This window comes from Lathamus discolor, chromosome 3, assembly GCF_037157495.1.
Source record: "Lathamus discolor isolate bLatDis1 chromosome 3, bLatDis1.hap1, whole genome shotgun sequence".
NCBI lineage: Eukaryota > Metazoa > Chordata > Aves > Psittaciformes > Psittacidae > Lathamus > Lathamus discolor.
In genome coordinates, this window is record NC_088886.1 from 30,187,465 (window position 1) to 30,206,340 (window position 18,876).

At 42.5% G+C, this 18,876-nt stretch overlaps 1 protein-coding gene across 2 annotated transcripts in view; it reads left to right on the top strand.

Moving 5' to 3' along the window:
• Positions 1-6,668: 6,668 nt before the first annotated feature.
• The window catches only part of MCF2L2 (MCF.2 cell line derived transforming sequence-like 2), a 180,727-nt gene continuing 168,519 nt past the window's right edge, over positions 6,669-18,876 (top strand). The window contains exon 1 of one of the 2 annotated variants that reach the window (XM_065674463.1): positions 6,669-6,771. In XM_065674463.1, the coding sequence (XP_065530535.1) occupies positions 6,669-6,771 (103 nt within the window). The remainder of the gene's footprint in view (positions 6,772-18,876) is intronic. The other variant, XM_065674466.1, reaches the window with a different exon arrangement.

Sequence of the window (18,876 nt, forward strand, 5' to 3'; positions counted from 1 at the left end):
ATTGAAGCATGAAATCCAGAGCATAGCCTTAGCAGCAAGAAGTGCCTACACATATAATTACTGAAGTTGTCTTGTTCTAGATGAAAATACAATGCCTTTTTTATATATATTTTTTTTTCTCCCACTGTGATTATATTTGGTAATTCTAAGTCATGATAACTTGGAAATGGTAAGGATGGAAAAGCAGCTATAACTGATTAGCTTGCTTTCTGAAACTGTAAGAAAGCTTCATTCTCTTTGGTGGTCTATATTTGATCCGTTCTCCCTAACTGGGCCGCTTTAAATATTCCTGGCATTTGAGCATTTTGTGAGCTATGTATGAGTCTCAGGTTCAGTTCAGCAGTGCAGTGGAACTTCCTGTCTGCTACATGAACTTTGTAACACAACTTTTTGTATCATTAACCAAAGTTAAGAATTCCAGAAAGGAATAATGAAATGCAAGCTCCTCTCTCTTGGTCCCTGTTTTTCTCTCCCTTTCCCTCAGATATACAAGGACTGAAAATTCTGCTTGCTCTGTTCTACTGAATTGCATTCACTCACCATCTTAAGGTCCAACAGATCAAACTCAGAAATAATGAGTTTGATTGAGTCATTCGCTTGACTGTAGTGTTTCCCATGCAAAGACTGTTTTTCACTAGCCTCATCAGTGCTCCTCAGATGTAGCCCATAGCAACTGCTGATCTAATGCACAGAAAGGCCAGTTTAGTTGTAAGATGCTAATCATTTGGTGGATGCTGGATTTGTTTTCATATAAAACTATTTATTTTAATTTATAAAACTATACAACCTATGATGTGTTGGTCTTTAAGAAATACAGTATGCCAGTGGCAGATAACTCATTACTGATACTGATTGAAAGCAACCTTCTTCATTTTCATCATAGCCAGATCCTCCAGCCACACTTGAACCCCAGTATCTTCCAAGTACCTCAAATCTAGTTTCACAGTTATCAAGAATAAATCCAGCAGCTCAGTGAAATGATCCAATTCATTGCACTACTACTAAGAAAGACAGGAGGTAAAAGTGGGAGCTTTTGGTGGGATGGGTAGGGACTACGTTGTTTGGTGGCAGAGCAGTATTGAACTGCCAAGGCAGCTTGAACTGACCTAAATGGGACGTTTGGTCTGCTTCTTTCCCAGTCGTCTTATGTCGGCATTTGTAGGTGTACAACTATGGCATGGGGGTTCAAGAGCTTCTTTAGTGGTAAGGGGCATGGTAATAGGACAAGATAATTGATTAGGGGGAGGACATCTGTCTTTATCAGTTACTCTGCCTGCTGCCCTGGAGACCTGGCCATGCCTACATCAATCTAGACCTTCATCCAGTTGACGTTAATGCTTTCTGGGTGATGAGTTCGAGTTTTTTTCATGACACTGGAAGTGGATAAGTGGCTTCCTTAAAATAAACTGCATAGAATTTAAGAAGTAAACTCACCTAGAAATTACAGGATCACTGTCCAACAGCTTTGTCAAAAATTCAGGCTTTGTTTTAAAAGGGGAAAGTGTTGAAAGAAATTAATGCGGTACAAATAGGTATATATGGATTTTCTTCAAAGTTTAACACAAACATTTTTCTAATAACTTTCAGCACTGGAAGACTTCTCAGAATTATATAAGCAACACAGAGCAGACTGAAACTGGTAGGTTTCACTGTGCAAGCTGTGTAAACAAGAGAAGGTTCAAAGCAAGATGGCAAGAATGCTGAAAAGTATGAATTGTATTTTTTCTTTTTTTTTTTCTTTTTTTTTCTTTTTTGTATGAAGAGATAGCAGCTAGGACAGCATTCGGCTCAGCTCAGGAAAGAGTGCCTGAGGGTTGTGATCACTGTATGGAAAGTCATGGCTAAGATGGGTACTGTGAATAGGTATTACTCATTCCTTCTCAGGAACCACAGGCCTGAAATTGAACTATCAGGATTCAGATTTAAAACCAAAAGAAGTTTGTTTCTTTGTTTTCACCCAATGCATTTTTCAATTCCAAATCTTGTTACTACCAAATGTTATGGCTATCAAATTATAAATAGATTCAAAAAATAACTAGGCAAATTCATAAAGAAGTGGAGTGTTAAATATGATCAGGCAAATGCAAACCTGGACTCAGAAAATCCATGAACTACAGATTGCTACAATTTGAAAGGGGAATACTGGAGAGGAGCTCTCTCTTTAAGTGGCCTGTTTCATACACTCTTTCGTAAGGGTGTATTAATGGTCCTACTCACAGATGCGCTACCCCCCCCAGTCTATGTCAGGACAGCTTCTTCTGCAGCATGGACAGTGAATGATTGATGTAAATGATGGTGACAAAAAGGTTTATGATGGGGAAGGAGAAAACGGAAAGGGGCAGAGAGCTTTGCTAAAACTAGTGTCTTCAGTGTCTGGCTCTCTTTCTTCAGAAAGGATGTTAGATACAGTTGTGCTCCTTTTAAAGTAAAGTAGCTGAAACAGCATCTGAGGCAAAGCAGGTTAGGCTTTGCCATGCTTAGGCAGGAGGTTAAGTGTGAAGGCAGAGACCTGGGCACAGATTGGTAGCTGTGTTCAGTAGAAAAAGCGTACATACAGGTTTCAGCAAAGAGGCCCAGATTTGTCACTGGAGCTGACTGAAAGGGCAGTGGAGAGCCAGGGAACAGCCAGGGAAGCCCTAGTCATGTGACCCTTTTAAAAGCTAGGCAAGAGCACTGTTGAGTGAAATGTTCTAAAATGGACAGAAATAAGAAATCTTGAAATATGGAGTGGTATTTTCATTTACTACGTGGTTAATGTTACAGAAAGGAAACAGAACTCTGTGTGCCTTCTTTGTAGGTATGCATCAAAGAACTATCTGACTCATTTACCAGTTTCTTCTAGTAATGGAAATGTGCTGCAGATCTGAAGTATTGCCATAACCATTCAGAGTGTTGACAGTGTAATTGTGTTTCCTGATTGTGCCAATAGTGTTAGAGTTCTTCCCAGTGAATAATAGGGCCCTGGCCTTTGATAATGGGTATCAGACAGTCTACAGACAAAAGTTAAAGGAGGAAGAGCTATGATGCCAAATTAGCTGGTTTAGAGAAGAAGAAAACTGGGGAAGGGATTCTCAGCTTTTCTGTTATTCCATCATCCTGCCTTTTTTTCTGGTATGAAAGTGTCTTCAGATACACTCTGTACACCAGAAAGTTGTGACTGTGTTCTGGAAGGAGATTTTCTTGAAAAACTAAGAGATGGTTGAGCCTCTATAGGTTACGTAGGACTAGGAAAATGGAGATAATGCAGTGAAGGAGATAGGCTAGTTTCATGGGCAGTCCAATTCTGATCTTTAATAGCCCTTTGGTTTCAGTTGGCTGAATGGTTTTTAATAACACAAGAAAGAGATATATAGCAATATAAGATGAAAAAGAAGGAAAAATCAGATTTTTGTTGTTGTTGTTATTTTTTAAAATTTTATTTCTTGGAGAGTTTCCTCTTCCACCTGACCAGGCCGTAGGATCTTGTAAACACTTTCTGTTTGCAGTGTGGAATTTACTATTTATTTAAATGGCTTACCATGGCCTCAGCTGTTTGATTCAGGATCTAGTAAGTGGCTGGTGATTTGTCAGGCTGTCACTCTATAGAGCAATCAAATTCTTTTGCCCGTTGGCCATCATTTTAATAGTGAATCATGGTGTTGGTACAGCCCTGCTTTCTGGTGAGACCCTGGTTTGTGCCTGAAATGTAAATCATCATCCTCTCTACCTCTAACACGTGTAACAGCAGGGGTTTTATCTTTCAGAGGGTGAGTCTGTATTTGTGATAAAAGTGCTGGCTCAACTTCACAAGTATTAACAGCACTGGAAATTGTTACCAGAACAGTGATGGACTAAGTTGCTCCAGCATCTTTGAGCCATTCCTCAAGCGGCATGTGGAGGTCTTTCATTTCCCTGTAGTCCAGGCTCCTTTTTTCCCCCTCTTAATTTGGGACTAGAACTGTGGATTGTCAGCACTTTTGCAGTATTTCTGACTTGGTTGAATCCCTGTGGCTCTTCTATTTGGGAATTTGTAACTGCTATTCACACTATGGACAGCAGCCTTTTTTAATGCAGACACCACTGAATCTTGGCAGTGTAAAGAAATAATCCCATAACTGGTAAATGGTGGAGTTTACTGTCCTGTGGCTGTATCCCACAGCCCTAACCTTCCCACCAAAATAACCCAGATTTTCCTCCTTTTGTTCACTGTAACTCACTTCATAGGATGGCACCCTCAACTTGGACTGAATCCTATGAAACCCACCCCATTGTATAAGCTGGGCAGGGAGCAGCAGCAAAACATAATTATTCAGTCTCTGCTGCATGCTTTCCCTTTTCAGATTTTGTACACATTTGCTAATTTTCAGTGAACCTGTAAGAACTAATTTTTGTCTCCTGAACTGGATTGCTATTTACCAACAGATTCAAAAGTTATTGAAGGTATAGTGGAAAACTGGAAAGCAGACTAAGCCAGCAGACCCAAATAATGAATAAGAATCTTAAAACAGCAAGGGTGCATGTGTCTGCAGTTACTGATGCTGAATAACCATGTTGGTATAGGAACATACGTTCTTAAAATAACTGAGAATTAATATAGCTCTTAGCTATCCTTGATGTTCTTGAACAGCCTTGCTACAGGAGTAGTGAGAGCAAACCATCTACACCCCTTTTTGGTGGAGTTTATTTCATTTATGAATGGGATTATACAGTGTCTGGCTGCAGGAAAAAAAAAAAAAAGAAAAAAAGAAAAAAACAACCAAAAACCAAAACCAAAATGTTAAGTGTCTGGAAACACTATGACTTTTCTAGTCCCATGTTCCTACCTGCAATCTGTAACCTCCAAGAGCAAAATAAAGCATCCCAGGTCTTTCAGACCCTTCCAAAGATTATATCTGCATGTCAGTCTTCTTCCCATATGCTTTTATTTCCTGATGATGGCATCTCTTTCCTGGTTGAGGGAATCCTTGTAACATTGGTCAGGGTCCTTATAGTTTGAACTTTACTGCACAGATGGGCAGTAAAAAGAGGATCTCAGGAAAAAAAAAATAATGTTTTCTGCTTTAATCCCAAAATGTTGGCAGGTGGGTGGCTCTGAAGTCATCCTCACCAGTTGTTTTCAGGAGACTTGCTGTTAAACTAACTGAACAGAATTACACAAGAAACCTCTCAGTACAGTTGGTCAAGCATCCGAAAATGAGGACAACAGCAGAGAGATTCAGGCTGGCTTGTAGGTCAGCCAGCTGATTATCGGATTTTCCTATTACAGAGGTAGATGAAACCTTTTGCAACGGCAGGACTGATGCACTAATTGTGCTGTAAGATCTGATGAATCCACAGGGGTATTTTACAGCTCCAGCTTTGTGTATACATGTCACGTTCTTTGACATGTGTGGAAAGGTGAACCCAGGGAAAATCCTATGGATTCCAGAGAAATCTGGAATTAAAGCTGAATCTGTTCTGCAGGAATAGAGCAGAGCTTTCAGACAGCTGCACTCTTCTCTGTTTTATTTCTTCATTTTTAGATGCATAGTAAATTTTCTATTTTCAGAAGTGTCTTACATAGAGCTTCAGGTAGGCTTCAAAGGAGGAGGCGAAAAGAGGGAATGGAGACATACAAGTCTCTGTCATGCTCTGCCCTTTCTCACTTTCTTGCCTGCCTTACTTTTCCTCTTCTCAGATCTCAGCTGGGTCTGTAGCTGGGAGGGTTGATGGAGCTCTCCTGTAGCTCAGCAGCCAGTTGCCCTATGGCAGTCATGCATCTGTGCAAGGCTCAGCTGTGTCCCTGGCACCCAGGGCCAGCTGCTTCCAGCAGACGTGCTCTGGCCCACTGATGTCCACCAGTGCCTGCCTTCCCGTGGGCACAGCTGAGCAACATGGCCATGATAGCAGCTAAGTCCTGACCACCCAGGGCTAATTAATTCACCCTTCTTGTACATGTGCAGCTGTACAGGATCGTGTGGGCTCAGTAACACCAGGATTCTGGGGATCCTGTCCATGCAGGGGGGGCAAAAAAATCTCCGGCCACAACATCCCTGAAAAGCCCACTGACCCCTTTGTACGCAGCAGCCCCATTTGTCAGGCAAGGGCTTTCAGAGAGGGTGGGAGGAGAGTCTCTGGGGACATTGCAGGGTTCCACTTGGGGACAACTTGCAGGGCATCTGGGCCCCAGGGGCCAAGGGGGAGCAAAAGAGGCTGCGGGTGGGTTTTTCTCGACTCCAGGCAGGCTGGTGAAGAGAGTGTTGCAGAGCAGCTGCTGCTGTTAACTGTTCTCCTGCCAGCTCCACTCCTCCCAATGCCATTCCTACCTCCAGGATTTTTCCCTGACTCACAGCATCACCATCCAAAAGTCTCCCTGGAGGAAGGTATCTGCCTGCTGGTTTGTCTCTTTATCCTTCGCCTCATCCGCGGGAGACGGGAGGGAAAAAAAGCCATAAGCAATCAACTCGCCTGCTTCTTTTTCCTTTTTTATTTCCCCCCTCCTGCTTCCTTCGTGTTGCCAAAGGGGGTAAAATCCCCTTCTGGAGGGAGGGTTTCCAGGTCCATGTGTGTACGGCAGGAAATTGGTAGAGGTGAGCAGTCGGCAGAAGATGTGAGAGCTGAAAGGGCTGTGCCGTGGGAGTGGTCCTCGCTTTGTGTGCAGGCGAGGCAGTGAGTGTGCAGCCTCCCACTCTGGGTGCATCTTTTTTTGGATGCTGTGCAGTTCCCTGTGTGAAATGCTTTTTTGGTTAAAAGAGGAAGAGATGTCACATCAGGAGCTCACCCAGCGACTGACTACGGTTATCACCCATGTGGGTAAGACATCTTTTTTTTAATTCTCACTACATTTGCATAGATTTGGGGGCCCTGTTTCCCCAGGAGGTGCTGATGTTCTGTGCAGGCAGGAAGCCTTTGTGTGACAATATCACACCTGTGCATGAAATAGGAGCCATCAGCAGATTGCAAACCCATGGCTATGAGCAACTAGGTACCCTTTTATTGATGGTTTTATTCATTTTTCAAGCATGCAGTTTTTTAAAAAGCAGAAACAAGAGGATTAAAGAGAGTCATACCTGTGAACTGATCTGTGTAAGATACCTAAGCCCAGTCCTTGCAGAGAAGTGATAGAGAAAAGGGAGTGATGGAACAATGATAGAGCAACAGCAGTGCTGATGTGCTTTTAATTTCCTTGTGATACTGGAATAGCAGCCCATTCTCAGTCTTTCATTGCCACTGATGTTTCAAGGGTTCTGGAAGGTGCTAAGACAGGATCCGAAAAGCTCTTTTCCATGTCAGGTTTGATTTTACTGTTTGTGAATCTTCACATGCTAGTGAACACAGGTAAGGCCCTATACTGTGCACTGGTATTCTTACAAGTGTGTGCTGGCTACCCACTTGCTAGCATTGGGGACCAAACTACAAGGAACCAAATAACCTGAAACTAGCAAGACAGTGGGAGATGCTGGTGATGAAAATATCAACTGAGAAAAAAATTTGGGACCCTTTTTGTTACATATAGTTGAGTGAAAGCAATTGTGGCTGTGTTCCATCATGTAAAGACAACATTTTTAGTTGAATAGCATGGGATCCAATTTTAGCTGTCAGTGTTTGTAATGGATTGTATGTTGTGAATGCCAAGGATGTTTTACAGGTTCATGGAATGCCTTTGCCATTTACTTTGCTCAATATGTATATAAAATGTGGTGTGACCAAAATGTGGTTTTTGGAGAACATACAATCAAGATTTTAGACCACAGTTCTTCTTGGATTTGATATTAGTTGTAGCAGTTGAGCTAGGTTTAAGAAAGCAAATGCATTTGGTAGCTTGCCTAAAGAAAGAGCACAAAAGCAGATTTAAACTGAATAAAATACTTAAGATCAGGTCCCATCTGTCCAAGCTCTTCTCCAAGGATCAATCTTGGTGCTTCTGGTAACCTCAGCTGGGGTTTGGTATGGGAGAGAGAGTATGATTGCCAGGAGAGCTTGCAGCATCAGCCTGTTTGACCCAGTGATGCCAACATGAGTTGCTTTGCAATTGTACAAATTCAGATTGACACAAAGTCACATGAAATCACATTTTTATTACGAAGATTTGGGTTTTAGTATGAGCCACGGTCGGCTTGACATAATGTCACATGAATTCACATTATTTTTATGACAATTTGGGATTCAGTATGAGGCACATTTGATTTTTTTTAGGAAGAGTATTTCAGTGGAGCCAAAGAGATTTGTGCATCTCCTGGTTTTCCTGTTAGACTCAATACAGGTCCCTATCATCCATGTTGAGGACCCTTCTTGATATCAGGAGGAATTTGTTAATGGTAACATAGCAATATGTTAGCATTTAGCAATGTAGGAAATCGTTCTGGTCACTAGAAAGATGTTAATGAACCTTTCCCCTGTTCCTTGAAAAATACAGAGGTTTCTGGGTCATATGGCTGAGGCTAGACAATCTCACTGATTTCTTGGAGGTCAACCAGCAGGTCAGTCCTACAGAGAGGAATGAAGCTCCCACCATTTTCCCAGCCATTTAAGACCTAGAAATCAGAATCTACTTGTGGAGTCTGCCTGCCTTTTGTAGGTGGTGCTAATTTTTTATCAAATCATGTAACTGGAAAAAGCATCTGTACAAAAATGGAAGCAAGTAATGTTAAAAAAAATTGTTACTGGCTGAAGGAAGAACCCACTGATGATACATGATGTTTATGAATCACACTTTGTAACATGAGTTGCCTTAGCTGAGTCAGCAGTAGCTTATCGACACAGTAATTCCTGCGTGGCTGCAGGGGTCTCTTCAAAGTTCAGTGGGAATCTTTACAGCTCCAAGAAGAGAAAGGAATCTTCTCCATAGCAAACTGAGGGGATCCCTCACCATGAACATACTTTATAGTGTTTAGTATTTTTACAGCATCTATCATGCTAATATTACTGCTTGGACTGATGGCATTCAAGCTGTCTAGAATGTAGCCAGCTCTTGGTTGGGAGCACAGCTCTTGCCTCACCCAATAGTAGGAGGGAATAAAAGAATTGCAAGAGGCCAAACAGAACTTTATAAGAGCATTAAAAAGAAATACTTTTATATTTGCGGCAAAACCTTTGTGGGATCACGTTGGTCTGTGTGAAGTAGATTACACACCAGTTTATTTTTTAATGCGTCAATAAGGGTGTCACAAACACAGTTAATTGCCTGGAGCTCAACTTACCTGTCCTGGGCAGAAGCTTTGGTCCCTCCTTAGCTGGCTCATGTTATGTTAGGCAGTTCATGTACTCATTTGAAGAAAGCCTCTTAGCCTGCTACAGACTTCACATATAGCTACCTGCTTCACGCAGGTTAAAATCAAAGAACTGAAGTTATTTACCTACCACCACAGCATCTGTCTTAACTTGGTGCTTTTCTAGTACCACACACCCGTGACATGAAGCACATCTTTACACAGTGTTAAAAAATAGAGAACCAGATTGGATCTTTTAAATAGCCCTCTGCTCCCTCAGCATCTCTGAGATTATTCCTGATTGCCTTGGTCTGTGTGAAGTAAAGGAGCCACTGCAGGTGTCTAAGACAGAAGTAGTTTGTGAATGCTAGCAGACTTTCTGTTTGCTGTGAAAGATTTACCACAAAATGTTGCTGTCTTGTTACTAAAACTTCATCAAAATTCTTTTTTTAACTTATCCTACTTTCATTAAACTTGATAGTTGGGAGGTGTTAGGGAATACTCATCTCGTTTGAAAAAAGCTTGTCCTTTGGGTAGGTGGGCAAGTGGCATTCTTCTGTGATGGGAAAGGAAGAAGCTTTGCTGGGTGGCATGTCTTGTGCTGATAGCAGAATTGTTTGCATGTGGGAATGGTAGAGCTCTTCCAGCTTGTGAAGTCCACCAGAATATGCTTTTGTGCACTTGCTACCCACCCACACTCGGTGGTTGGTTCCCTGAAGTCTGATGCCAGGTTTGCTATGTGTGGGCAATGTCCTGGGCACAGTTACACACACTGCCACCCAGTGCCCCATTTTCCTCAGATTTTTATTCTGAAAATGATTTTGTAAGAAGATAGAGCTTCCACAACTGACAGCTGTCTCAAAAGGAAATAGCAGAGCTTGGTTCTTCTTTGTTACCAGTGAAGAATTCCACAGCGCATTAGAAGCAGGGTTTTGTTAGAGGCTCCCTTAACTTCCAATTAAGTTGTAAGAGCTCCTCACATCTTCAAATGACAACTGGATCCAGATGAGCTCTGTCAGCATCCCTGGTAGGGGAGGCACTGATGTGAAACTGCAGGAAGCAATACATTGCACAATTGATATATACAAGAAAAAGACCCGTATATTCATATTAGCTTTCATCTGGTTTTACACTCTTACTTACTCAACAAGAATTTGCCCATGGCGGGGGCGGGGGGGTGGGGGTGGGGGTGGGGGTGGGGGGGAGAAGAGAAGAATTTAAGCAACTTGATTGAGATCAAAAGGGAAACCAGTGACAGAACTTAGTTTAGGGTGGGCATCTCAGGGCTTACACAATCTCTTAAAATTCCTATCTGTTAACCATGGTGAGTCAATTCCTACCAGTCTTGGCTTAACCACCAGCTCTGAAGAGCAGAATAAAATACCTGTGTATGTGAAAAGAAGCTGTGCTACAAATTGGGACAGGAAGTGGAGGATGATACTGCATCCACTTGACTGTGTGAGAGGAATTTAGGTCAGCAGAATGGAATAACCCAAGCTGGCACTTGTCCGAGGCCAATGGCTTAGCACCACAAGACCCAGAATCTGTTTTATGCTGCAAAGCCTTGAATAATCTAATATGTCACAGCTGGATAGATGGTTGCAAGGTTTCTGATCTGTGCCTGCCTACAACAAGAACACACAAAAAAGATTTTTTAAGAAATTGGCTTCCAAGGTACCATATCGAATAGGTCTTCTGCTACTGTTATGCAAAGGCTTAAATCAAGGCAATGGAAATTCCACTGCCTGCAACAGAAAATTCTTCCCTTTGTTTTAGAGCATTCATGCATTTGAGGAACTTTTCGAACCACTGATTCTACAGCTCTGTCCTACTTACAGTTTTCTGGTGAGCAGCGGGAGGCGATTGGTCTTTTCCACTGATCACAGCACAACAGGTTTCCTTACCCAAGCATAATATGCCAGCTTGGAATATGCATCTATCACTGTGTTCCCAATGAAACAGAACAATAGAAAACTGCAGAAATATATTTGCTAAATTTGCTTGGGATCTCATGCTAACAAAAAGTGGTAGTGTAGAGTTCCTTTGCCCGTTTACCTACATCTATTTTAAAATTGATCTTCTGTGACCATATTATCTACATCCTTTTTTATGTACCCCAATAAAGCTTTTGAACTGTTGGCCAATTTTTACCTGATTTGGTAATGTAAGTGATGAAGGTCACAAAATAGTAAGTTCATGCAAATTATGAAAATAGTGACTGAAGAGAAGAGAAAGATGTAATTAGTGAAAAAAAGGCTAATAAGCTCATTGTATTAGACCTCAGAGAATCCACATATGACAGTGGCATGGGGGAAAGGAGAGGTAATACCAATTTCTCTTTTCTAGTTTCACAGCTTTAAAAAGCTACTTGGTTTCCTCTGTGTTCCTACATTGTGATTATTAATTTTACCCCATTCTAGATGCCTTATTCAGTGCAGATGTTTCACTGGGAACTATTTAAAAGTGTTTTGCTAATGCTGCAAAGTTTATGTCTATAAAAAGTGGAAATCAAGCTTTCACAGAAATCCATGACAAATGTGCAGATGTGCCTAGTGCACTCTCCAAAATGTAGAATAAGCTTAAAGCCCACCTTCTAACCTTGGTTGTTGAGACATGATTAGAATTAAAGTCCATAAGAAATGGTCATGAGGTAGGAATCCAGAACACTAATTTGGCTTTGTCTCAAGGCAAAATATTTATGTGATAGTTTGGCCTGATGTTTAGGGAGACAGAGGTGACTGAAAAGCTTCCCAGAATCAGTAGAAAGAGTAGGATGCACTAAGGCTGCTTCTGCTTCAGGAAATGTCAGCTCAGAGGGGTTTCTATTCTACATTCCGACTTTTACTTTAGCTGTATACTTTTTCATATGGGATGTGACTCTGACTCTGTCATTAACAGAATTCAAGAGAAAATTACAAAAATCCTGTGATATCCAGGTATGTTGCCATTAATAATTTCTCTTAAAGCAGCATGCAGTAAGCAGAGCCATGCAGAGTTGCGCAGAACTGAAAGGCTGCTTACAGCCTTAGCTGTTTTCTCATTTATTGCTATCCTCCCCAAAACTGGCTGCTAAACCTTGAGCCTTCATTCTCAAGCCAGTAAGATACCAGTATGTTGGGAAGAAAAGGGAATAGGAGTAGCTACCATCCACCATCTGCTTGATACAGGGTTTTCACACTTCCTACTTACGCATTTTGTGATGGCAACTGTTGGAGACAGGGTACTAGGCTGGATGGAGCTGAGGTGTGATCCAATCTGTCAATCGGTAGGTCACCATCTGTTTCAAAAGCCTCCACATTGCTGCTGTTAAATCTAATGTCTTTCTCTGTCCTTTATTTTTTAGCCTACCTCAGTAATGGCTTGTAGGTGTTTGTTTCTTGGAGGGGATGAATGGAAGAGTGTTTAACATGCAAGGAAATTATTAAAGCAAAGTCAGGAGGCAGGATCCAAGTTTTGCTATTAGCACTGGTGGTGCCCATGGTCCCTTCCACACCTATGCATGCCAGGCACTGGGTCCTGTGCATCCTTAGAAAGCTCTGCTGGGCTCTGTAGTTTGTCTGTTGGTGCCTGGAAAGTAGTTGTGATTCAGACGAATTATTCTAAGATGCATGTTTCAGTTGCAATCAAGTCTATATGTGTGCTTCTTGGGTCAGCTCTTCTCATGACTTTCCTGAACTGCCTCTGCCTCAGGGCTGTATTTCAGACAGTGTTAGTCCTCTGTGGCAGTTTTACTACAGCAGAAAGCAGGAACTACTGGCTTCCAGAGCAGGCTTTTACAAAATACTCCGTGGTGGTTTTCTGGGTTTTGTTTGGTTTGATTGCCATTTTTTTTTTTTTTTGAGGGTGGGAAGGTTGGTTATAAAGTAATAATTCAGAAAAGGAAGAATGAGGTAGCCTAGGTCACAAACAAGGAAAAAGTGTTTTTTTGCAGCATCATTCAATGAGCTAGTCATTGAGCTCATCGACTCATTGACATTGAAGAGCTGTGGCACTTCCCCCTTTCCTCTTAAACACCCCAGAAGAAGCCCAGTGTTACTTGGAAGGAGTAGGCTGGGGGATTCTCCAGGGGAAAGCAATATAGGAGGTTTCCTCCTATGTGAGGTCTCTGGGTCAGGCACAATGAAAGCTGCTGGTGCTGACAGAAGTCGTCGCTTGCTAACAGGGTAGGTAGTTGTGACCATTCTGCACTGCTAAGTTCCAAGATTAAAAAGGAAATAGGGCCAAAGGGAGGTAGAGAGAACTCCCTGTCTGTTCCCATCTCTGTGGCAGAGGGAAGATCAGATGGCCTCGTTGGAAATTAAACTGAGCTGACACCTACCAGAATTCCGGGCAGCTTGCTAAATACAAGGGCCTTTTTCCATTTGCCTCATCTTTTATTTAATTCCTTTTCTCACCTTCCATATGGGACCTTAATCCAAGACATCCTCTGAAAGGACATCTCTCTGGGGCAAACAGGTTCAGCACTCGGGAAGCTACTTGCAGCGCAAGACTGTCTGAATGTATACAGTATAAGCTAAGCAATTTCATTGCTGTTACTCCTTTCTCCCTTCTTTGGCGCTGTTTCAGGCTTCTTAGCTCCTGAGGAATGACTCGACATTCAATCTAGGATGAACCTCTCTGGATCAGGCTTCGTGACTGTTAAGGTCATTTTAACAGCACAGAGTCTGGTACATGATACTAGTGCCATTTGTATATTTTCTCCTGTTTTTCAGTGCTGGGCTTGTGTTCAAGCATTAGGGAGAAGATAAACCATAAATGTTTTGTGTTGATGCTGATGCTGTTGCTCACTGACTGAGCCTCTTGTACCTCACTTCAGAGTTCAGCATCTGGATTTCCCCAGGTGGTCAGCCGGTCAGTGACTGGGAGAAATCTGAGTTCTCTACAAAGCTGCCTGCTCCTACTCACACAGGAAAATGCTGGAAAATGATGTGGAAGGGATAACATGGCATATGGATCATTATTAGTCATTCAGCTTTGGTGACTCACACTAACCAGTGCAGTACACACAGCAGGTGTTGAAATCAAGGAGCAGTAGGGAGACAGGGTGAAGAAACAGACAACTTTCACATGCCTAGATGGAAAAACATCGCTTGTAAATACCTTAAGTGATCTGTAAATCATGGCAAGGAGGGAGGTACTGCTCTGAGCCCAGAAACACTGTAAAGAAAACCTCATGTGTTTAGCAGAGGAAAAAGCACAGCAGGCTCCTCTTTGGCATAGGAACATATGTGTAGGGGACAGTTGGTTTGAGATCAAGGTATCCTCACGCTCTACTGTCATATAAGCACAACAGAGATAACATCTGTGAGTCAGAGCCATAACTGCCTCTGGGGAGTCATAGGCTTATGAACTGGAAGAGAGCCACATCCAGCACGTGAACTCAGGCTGGTATAAGTCTGAAGCAACAGCATTTATTCAAGGGTGAAACACACTGTGTTTGTATATGCCCACTTGTCATTTGCAGTGCAGCATTACAGGAGGCTTATTCCTTTTCAGCAGAGGCCTGCAAATAATTCGGCATTAACGAATAGTCCTTTATTCTGTTTTCTATTAGAATATTCCTTACAATGTAGTAGTGGATGAAGCACTGAACTGAGTTAAACAATTCCAAATTGCAGTGTACCCTAGGACTTAGTTTACAAAGCTGCTGTGTTCTGTCTCCATCTTTTCCAGCCATTTGAGAGACCTGAATTCTGCACAGAGCTGCCGGCTTCTACTCACATAGGAAAATGCTGGAGAATGACGTGAAAGGGATAACATGGCATATGGATCATTATTAGTCAATCAGATCAACGTCCCAGACAAAATGGCCAAGGGAAAGACAGGCTACCAGGATCAAAAATCCATGCTATCATGAAATAATTGTCTATTTTTTTTACCATAATATGCACACGATATCTCAAAACCAGCGTTACATCTTCTGTGCATTTTATTTTGAGTGTTCTTGAAAATGCATTGTTCTGAAATCACTGCTGTCATGAAATCTGAGTCCTGAATCCTTCAGGCAAGTCAAACTAAACAGGTGCAGCCAACACACTGATTGTCCATGCCTTGGTAGAGATGCAGTGCCACTCATTTCAGTATCATTTCCCTGCCTGCCTCAGAGATGAATTGTTCCCATGGTTTGACTCTGGTATAAAGTACTACCATCTAGTGCCCTCTTGATCTGAGGAAATGGGGTTGTATGGCACTTCAAGGCAGCCAATCCAGCTCTCCCTCATCTTGGCAGAGGTTCCCTGATTCCAGAGCTACATGAATACAACAGAGATGAAGTTCTCCGAGAACTCCATTGCAGTAAAGGCAGGATTATTACAGTGAATGCAAAGCTGACCCTCTGGAAGCTGAAACAGAGGTTCAAAGGTCCTTTTCAGGTTATTAGCCCAGCTTTTGGTTTTAAAAGTAATTGATTCCTGACCTGAATTACTTAAGCATGAGAGTAAAGGTTAAATTGCTGCAGAAGCCAAAATCCTTTGAAACATTGCAAAGAGGTGATGGGAAATGATCCCGTATCAATATTACAACAGAGTGGCTCTGATCCAGAAAGGTGCAAAGACCTCTTTTTGTGTGAATAAATGGGGACCTGCTGATATTCAGCACTCTGCAGGACCATGTATTTCCATATGTTTTGAGTGTACTCAGCTGTAGCCCCTGCTGCAAACTGGTTTAAGAAGCAGCACAGTGCAGGCATTGCCCTGGGAGCTGAGGCTTATAACCTACTGTCTGAATTGCCCTGATTTCATTTAGGGATCTTGGGTCAGTTCCTAGAAGATCTTGAGTCAGATGCCCCACATCTGTGAATGCAGGCTATAATCTCTGTGCTTCCAGTCAGCTCCATCTGCATCTCACAGATCTTGGACGGAAATCAGCAGCTCTCATCCTGAGACTGTTTATGCACCCACCCATATCACCTAATATACGAGCAGCCCAGTGGTACTGCATTTCGGTTTTCATAGTATCAATCCATATATTAACACCATATGTAACAGACTTCATATGAGAAAGGCTGGATCTGCCACTTCTGCAGTGCAGACTGTTGCCTAGGGCAACAAGATATGAAGGGCTGCAAACCATTTAGCTATTGCTTTCTCTGCATGACTGTGATCTGTATGATTTCCAGTTTCCCTTGGGCAGTGGATTCTGTACAGCTGGCACTGGATACGAGAGCAGCTATCTGCAGTTCCAAGACATAAATACAAGCCAAACAATGCAACAGCATTTTGGTCTGCCTGGCAACAGCTGCTGACAGGACTCTTCTCCTTCAATACATGCCTTGAGCTCCAGAGACTTTATAGGAGGTACTCCTAGTTAACAGTGGACAACCACTTCAAGATACTGGGACATGGAGACGTAAAGAAAATCTAAAGCTGGAGATGGTATCTTTCAGGAGAGTGATTGTTACCTTTAAATTCTGAGACCTTTAAGGTAGCTGCCATGTTTTAATTATACATAGGTAGAGGATTAGTCCACAGTTACTGGCATCTCCAGTTATAGTTATTGCAGTATCTATAGTTTAGTTAGGACTGGTTGGTGCAGTCAACCTTGGCAGGCTGAAGAGGTGGACCAGTATGAACCTCATGAAGTTCAGCAAGGCCAAGTTAAGGTCCTCCACCTGGACTGGGGCAATTCCAAGCACAACTACAGGCTGGGAGGAGAATGTCTTGAGAGCAGCCCTAAGGAGAAGGACTCGGGGGTGCTAGTTGATGAGAAGCTCAATATGAGCCAGCAGTGTGCACTTGCAGCCCACAAAGCCAACCAGTATGCTGGGCTACATCAAAAGGAGTGTGGCCAGCAGGTCATGGGAGGTGATTCTCCCCTTTTACTCTGCTCTCATGAAACCCCACCCTGAAGTACTGTGTTCACCTGTGCAGCACCCAGCATAAGAAGGATGTGGATCTGCTCAAGTGAGTCTGGAGCACCTCTCCTATGAAGACAGGTTGAGGGAGCTGGAATTCTTCAGTCTGAAGAAGAAAAGGCTCCAGGGAGACCTTAGAGCTAACCCCTAGTACCTAAAGGGGGCCTGCAACAAAGCTGGAGAAGGACTTTTTACATGGTCATGTAGGGATAGGACAAGGGGAATGGCTTTAAACTGGAAAGGGAAGATTTAGATTAGGCAGTAGGAAAAAATTCACTGTGAGAGTGGTGAGGCGCTGGCACAGGTTGTCCAGAGAAGCTGTGCCTGCCTCATCCCTGGCAGTGTTCAAGGCCAGGTTGGATGAGGCTTTGGGCAACCTGATCTAGTGGAAGGTATCCCTGTCTGTGGCAGAGGGGTTGGAACTGGATGATCTTTCATGGTCTCTTCCAATCCAAACTATTCTATGATTCTGTGATTCTGTCACATTCGAAGGATGTGCAAGTCCTGACAGACAGGTACTGGGGGAAAGAACTGCAGCAAACACATAGCTCTAGTAACAATGACAAGTAGAAATTAGATTGTTTGGATGTGGGAAGTGTGGATATGCTGTTAATTACACATGTAACAACCTTAACACTTCAAATACTTTTTTTTTATTATTATTATTTTTTCCTGTTATGGAGTTAATATTCTAATAGAATTGCTGTGGCTAGAATTACTACCAGGAGAGTTTGTCTCTTGTTATCAATCAATAATCCTTCACATAACAAGGGATGACTATAAATATTTCTTCCCTTTGAGTCTGAAGTTCACTGTTACCCATTACATTTTAGTCCAGAGGTCTCGGAAGCCAAAGCTTGATTTCTGAAGCGATCAATATTGGTGTTTGCAGCATAAAAGCCAAAGCTGATGACATGCATAGGAGCCATACTATTGATCTTGCAATATTCAGAGAAAAGGTTATTTCAAACACAAATAGCTATGGCCTCAGTATGACCCTGAGCTGTAATCAGGTTCATAACTTATCAGAAAGCTCCCAGCAATTACATGCCAGTAGTTGGTGCAGGAAGCCTGCTGGGAAAATCTGATTAATCTTTGTTGTGGTGATCAGCTTTTTTTCTTTTGTGAAAACAAAATTGCTAGTTGTTTTAAAAGACAGATTCAAAGCTACTCTCACCATTTCACGTGTCTCATATTTGCACTGTTACCAACTTCTAGTATCTTTTTCCCTTCCACACTGAAGTCAGAAAAGGCTTCACAGAGACTTTGAAGCCACTGTTCAGTTGAGGTAGACTATTTGGTCCTTTATATGTAGCTCATAAAAAGCCTACTTTCTGGCTTTGTTTTCAGCTAGGGGAGAATGCAGTTTCAGCAATGTGCAATTGTCATTTTGGATCACGTTGAATTACACTGTGGCTATACAGCAGAGCCTTGTGCATAGTTGTATCTTGAATGGGAAAAGAAAGCTAGCAGCCAATGCACTTTGAAGAGCAGTATTGTTTGAACAGAAGCAAAGAGGAGTTTGTCAGTCATATTCTGTGCCCATTCTACCCCAGTAATTTCAATAGCAGCTCTGTACAGGCCACGCTCTGCCTGTCCCACTTTTCCCTTCAGAGCTGGATTGCCACCACCATGCAAGGCTTACAGTCCAGCCACAGGAATGAGGAGAGATGAAACACAAACAGTCATCCCCTGCATCCTCATCTGTCCAGCAGGATACCAGAGCATGGCTGCTTCCTGGCGAAGGGTTTGTGTGGATCTGTTGGTCTCAGGAAGGCAGCTGCTGTTGCTAGTGTAGCCTTATCCGCTGCAGGGGAGAGGGCACATCAGTGCCATTTTGCACTCAATCTCTACTCT